The sequence below is a fragment of the Otolemur garnettii genome, unplaced genomic scaffold (assembly GCF_000181295.1).
Source record: "Otolemur garnettii isolate 467f Iridium unplaced genomic scaffold, OtoGar3 scaffold00022, whole genome shotgun sequence".
In the NCBI taxonomy this organism is placed as follows: Eukaryota; Metazoa; Chordata; class Mammalia; order Primates; family Galagidae; genus Otolemur; species Otolemur garnettii.
The window spans coordinates 15,239,230-15,244,859 of record NW_003852417.1 but is presented as its reverse complement, the minus strand read 5'-3'; the positions used below and the strand labels follow the sequence as shown (position 1 = coordinate 15,244,859).

Here is a 5,630-nt window from a genome sequence, read left to right as displayed (position 1 = left end):
GACCACAGGCGCCCGCCACAACGCCTGGCTATTTTTTGGTTGCAGCCATCATTGTTGTTTGGCGGATCCGGGCTGGGGATTCGAACCCACCACCTTAGGTATACGTGGCTGGCGCCTTAGCCGGTTGAGCTATAGGCACCGAGCCGGTAATGTGATTTTTAATCAAAGAGAACGGGGATGATTAATTCCTTGATTAATAGGAACACGTTCCTATTGAATGTACACATTCACAGTAATAGAAATTCTAAATGGTTACCAGAGAAGGCTTCTTCACAAATTATAGTATTCCAAAAACAAGCATGATGCCTCTGGCCCTGGGTTCCCTACACAGAAAATTTGGGGGTTCAATAAATGTATTTTTACAGCTAAATAAATAATAGACAGGCATTATGTCAGGCACCTGTAGTCCCAGCTACTTGGGAGGCTAAGGCAAAAGAATCGCTTGAGCCTAAGAGTTTCAGGTTACTACTCAACCCCAGGGCAACTGAGTGAGACTCTGACTCCAAAAAAATAGAAGACAAGCTGTTCACACACTAATTTCTAACTATGGGGGAGACTGTGACTTCTCTAATCCACTCCTAAGAGAGGCTGACCCCATAGTGTTGGGACATAGAGGGTGGAGAAGAGAACTGAAGGAGGAGCCCCACGTAGGCCTGGACTCGGTGGGCTGGTCTAGATCAGTGAAATGGCCACCACGTTTAACTGCAGTTGCCTTAGGGTGAGAAATCTATGTTCTGTAAATACCTATATTTCTATAAATCTTATATTTTAAATTTAGGGGCTTTTCCCCTTAATTTATTACACATTTTCTTCTCATTACCTTGGGCTAGGAAAGGAGAATCACACACCAGTATGAACAATTGTGCCATTCTGTTGTTTTGCAGCCTGAATCCGAATCCCGGATTCTAATTGTTTTTAAGTTCAAGATCTGGATCAGAGTCAGAAGAGGTCAACCACTGCTACTGGGGTAGGGGTTAGGGGGCTGCTGAGACAACGGCAGGAAACAGGGACAGAGCTGACCCTGGGGGTGCACATACTGGGGCTCCCATCCAGGTGCCTGAGGCTCCTTCATGTAGGCCACAGGTAGGAGGCTGACAGCAGTACCTCAAAGCAGATGGGCATGAGACGGACCTGGGACTAGTACTTGGAAGCTAAAAGGATGACCACATATGTACAGAGAGGACCTGAAAAGACACTGTCCTTTTAACTGTATCCCAGCATCCTGTCTAGGGCCTCTTCTTAAGGGCAGGGCCACAGTTGGCTCCTGGGCCTCTGACTGGCCTTGTGAGTAGTCCATTGTGAGTCCAGCTGGAAACACTGGTGCCAGCTCTGCTTTGTGCCCCTCTGTTTGAGACACTTGTTTTAAACTATTCATGATTATTCTTCTTTAACTCTTCAAATTTAAGCAATTCCCATCCTTTTAGGACACTCTGGATCTCCTGGTTACTCCAAGTTTTAATTGACTGGTCTGAGGCCGGGTGAAGTGGCTCACACCTATAATCCCAGCAGCTTTGGGAGTGTGAGGTGGGCGGATCTCCTGAGCTCATGAGTTCGAGAACAGCCTGAGCCACAGTGAGACCCCATCTCTAAAAATAGCCAAGTATTGTGGCAGGCACCTGTAGAATTGCTTGAGCCCAAGAGTTAGAAGTTGCTGTGTGCTATGATGCCAAGGAACTCTACTGAGGGGGACAAAGTGAGACTCTGTCTCAAGAAAAAAATAATTAACTGGTCTGAGGGTTTTTCCATTTCCTTGGCTCCATTTTCCTCCTTTACATCTTATGGGCATCTATTACCTTCAGTGTGATGAGAGTCTCCCGCTCTCCATTTTTATTCCTGAGTTTTCTCCTAGGTTTCTTTTCACTTTAGCTTCAGGGCAGAATCCAGGATCTGCAAAGAACTAGCACTTACTCTTTTCTAATCCAGGAGAGTCAGAGGGTTATAGAAATGTGTTTGTTCCTCTCTGCTTCTGGCAGTCTCTCAAATTTGGAGGTTTTACTTCTGAAGTGTCATTACATTCATGAAGTATTGGTCTTTTCGAAAATTTTCTACCTATCTTGACTGTATTAAGAGGAACAACATTTGGGGCCTGGCTTGGGTATGCTAAGTGAATGGTAGAGAGATGGTAGAGATGGCAGAAAGAGAGAAGGGTAGAATCTCAGGGGGAGGGAGCCAGGGACATTTTGGACAGCACATCCACCCACCCGAGAGTACCCAGCTATGCAGCTTCACCAGGTTCCCAGGTGCAACTCTCCACTCCCTGTGAATACAGGACATCTACCTCTCAGTTTCTTCTGCTCTATCCCTGCACTTTTGGGGGGCTGGGGCCCATCACTTCCTCTCTTTTCAGAAGCCTGCCATATGGAGAAGTTCCCAGGTGCTCAGATTCTGGTGTCAGCAGTGGCTGCCCTGTGTATTGTGAAATGGGACTGCCCCAGCTCTTACCACATCCTGATCTTCATCCCGTTCTACCTTCTGGCTGAGGTTCAAGGAAGAACAGTGCCCTTCAGGGTTGGCCTCTTTGGGACTTGGATTCTTTCCCTCCTGGTAACACAGAGTTTCCTTTTCCAGAAAGGGTAACCCTTTATTTCTGTGGGGAGGAATTGGAAAGGAAGGAATTCTCTTAACTCTCAAATCAATTATAGCATTTAATGTTTTTAAGTTTGAAGTCAGTAAGTTCTCTATGAACTTACATATCCATATTTTTATGAAAAAGAAACACAAATAAATAGTATTACCTTGCTCTAGAAATAGTTTCATCTGTAATCTCTTTACTGCTTAATCCAATAGCTGAGTGTGGGTCTTTGGAGTGAATGACCCTCTCATACTTGTCCACTTTGCTTTTCTTGGAAAGGTCTAACTCTGCCAAGGACAAACATGCCTTCTCCACCCCTGCAGCTGTAACTGGGGTGCTTCCCTAATTCATGGAAGAGAATTCAATCTTCTTCCTCTTTTTCCAGAAGGCGCTCATAGACTTAAGCCTCTAGTCTAAAATAGAAGCCCCCAGGTACTCCAGCAATGCAATAATCTCCTTCATATCTGGGTCACACTCTGCTAGTAAAAGTATCAAAGAACAAAATCCCTCCTTCTATATCATTTATAGAAATCAGACAGGATTAAGATGTGCATTATCCTAAAATCTTATCCAAACAGATCTGTTTGAGACTGTGGCAGTTAGAGGAACTTACTCCTTTGAATTCTAATATACAAGAGTGATTCTGAACTACCCTATCTTTTGAGCCTTCAGCTACAAAATGAATAGGGCTTCGTTTCAATACTTCCTTCTGTCCCTAAATTTCAGCTCCTATTCAAGAGACAAAGCAGCAAATTGTTTTTTGTTTTGGAGACAGAGTCTCACTCTGTTGCCCTAGGTAGAGTACTATGGTATCATTGTAACTACAGCAACCTAAAACTCCTAGGCTTGAACAATCTTGCTTCAGCCTCCCAAGTACCTGGGACTACAGGCACCCACCCCAATACTCAGCTAGTTTTCTTCCTATTTTTAGTAGAAAGAGGGTCATGATCTTGCTCAGGCTGGTCTGGAACTCCTGAGCTCAAGCCATCCACCTGCCTGGGCCTCCTAGAGTGCTAGGATTACAGGCATGAGTCACTGAGCCCAGCCAAAATCTCTTACTTTCAATTCCATAGCTATTTAATTGCAATGATCTTCATGTTACATGGATGGCAGTGTGTACAGGTACCACTTCTCTGCTTATAACATCTGGGCAGGATATTGTAATAGCTACTACACATTAACACTAGTTTCAAACCCTGTTTGGAGTTTATACTGCTCCAATTCAATAAAACTCCACTAACCTTTAACTTTAATACAAGTTAACAATTATTTCCCATTTCTGCGCTTGGTATTTCTAAGTGTGTTAGCTCTTTGTCCCTTAAAACCTGAAAAGCCTGACTAGAGCTGCCGCCTCACCCAGACCTGGGGGTGGGAGGTGCTGGACCCGGTGCCACAGTGGAGCTGGTGCAGCCACAGCACCTCGTCCGCAAGGTGAAGGGACGGCTGAAGGTGGACGACGGCAACACAGCCCAGCGCCTTAAGTGAGCGAAGCAAAGCTGTGCAGTGACAGGCTTACTTGTAAGTAACAGCTGTTTCTTCTTCCTGGGATGCCGGAAGATGAGGAGCTCTTGCCAAGGGCTTCAAATCAAAACTAGTATGGTTAAAATTCACTTTCACTTTTAACCTTTAACAAGATAACACGTGTGAGGATGTTTTGAAGACAATACTAGCTTACATACTTACACAGAAATTACTGTGATACACTGACTGCTATAAACAGAGTCCAAAATAATATCATTACTTCAAACTGGTACCATTCTTAGACGAGATTAGTTTTTGTTTTGTTTTGGCTTGATTTGGTTTTGAAACAGGGTCTCTCCTTGTCACCCAGGCTGGAGCACAGTGGCCAGATCATAGCTCACTGAAACCTCCAGCTCCTGGGCTCAAGTGATCCTCTTGCCTGAGCCTCCCAAACTGCTGGGCTACAGGAGTGAGCCACCACAGCTGGCTGAAATATTTTTTGTCTATCTTTTCACTTAGCTTTTGTCTTATTCTATATTCAAACTGCAATACGTCATTTGTCAGATTAAAGTTTCTAGAAATACCATTTCCAGCATCTCACTCCCTCCTCGCTCTACTCACTGACTCCCCATTCCCTGCAGGACAAATGCCCAATTCTTTAGCAGGCATTAAAGGCTCTTTACAAAAATGGCTCCAACCTGGAGTCACGGACTGAATCAATGACTGCCCATCCGTCCATTCATTACACAGACAAGTAAATAGTTGCAAACTGTGTGATAAATGAAGAGGTACAGAGTACAGTGGTGGGACAGCAGAGGGACTGATCCACACTGCCTAGTAAGAGGAGGTAGTTCGGAAAGACTTCTGAGACCAAGTCATAAAGTGGCATTTCATAGAGTCTTAGAAACAGACTTTTGCTCAATAAGATTGCTGTGAGCTATGATGCCATAGCACTCTACTAAGGGCAACAAAGTGAGACTCTTGGCTCCCCCTCCTCCAAAAGAAAGAAAGCTAAAACTGGCCAAGCACAGTGGCTCATGCTATAATTCCAGCACTCTTGGAGGCTGAGGCAAGTGGACTGCCTGAGCTCTGCCTGAGGCAGAGCGAGATCCCATCTCTAAAAATAGCTGGGCATTGTGGCGGGCACCTATAGTCCCTGCTACTTGGGAGGCTGAGGCAAGAAGATCACTTGAGCCCAAGAGTTTGAGTTTGCTGTGAGCTAGGATGCCATGACACTCTACCAAGGGTGACAAGATAAGACTCTGTCTCAAAAAAAAAAAAAGAAGCTAAAATTATACTGAATCCTCAAATGCCTAGTCTAGGCTAGTGTGACACTTTGGAATACCTGGGAGCCCCACATACAAAAAGCGTTTGCACTCACTTGCAAACTCTTCTCCATGGGCTCACACCAGGTGCTAACAAGAAAGATTAGGGGCTCAGTGCCTGTAGCTCACTGGCTAAGGCACTAGCCACATACACCAACGTCGAACTCAGCCAGGGCCTGCCAAATAACAATAACAACCATAACAAAAAAATAGCCGGGTGTTGTGGCAGGCGCCTGTAGTCCCAGCTACTTGGGAGGCTGAGGCAAGAGAAT

General features: G+C 45.1%; 1 protein-coding gene across 1 annotated transcript in view; it reads right to left on the bottom strand.

Moving 5' to 3' along the window:
- Positions 1-1,857: 1,857 nt before the first annotated feature.
- FAM228B (family with sequence similarity 228 member B) overlaps positions 1,858-5,630 on the bottom strand; it is a 20,735-nt gene continuing 16,962 nt past the window's right edge. The window contains exons 6-8 of the mRNA XM_012803703.1: positions 4,089-4,196; positions 2,443-2,587; positions 1,858-1,914 (exon numbers count right to left, since the gene is read on the bottom strand). Of these exons, the coding sequence (XP_012659157.1) occupies positions 1,858-1,914; positions 2,443-2,587; positions 4,089-4,196 (310 nt within the window). The remainder of the gene's footprint in view (positions 1,915-2,442; positions 2,588-4,088; positions 4,197-5,630) is intronic.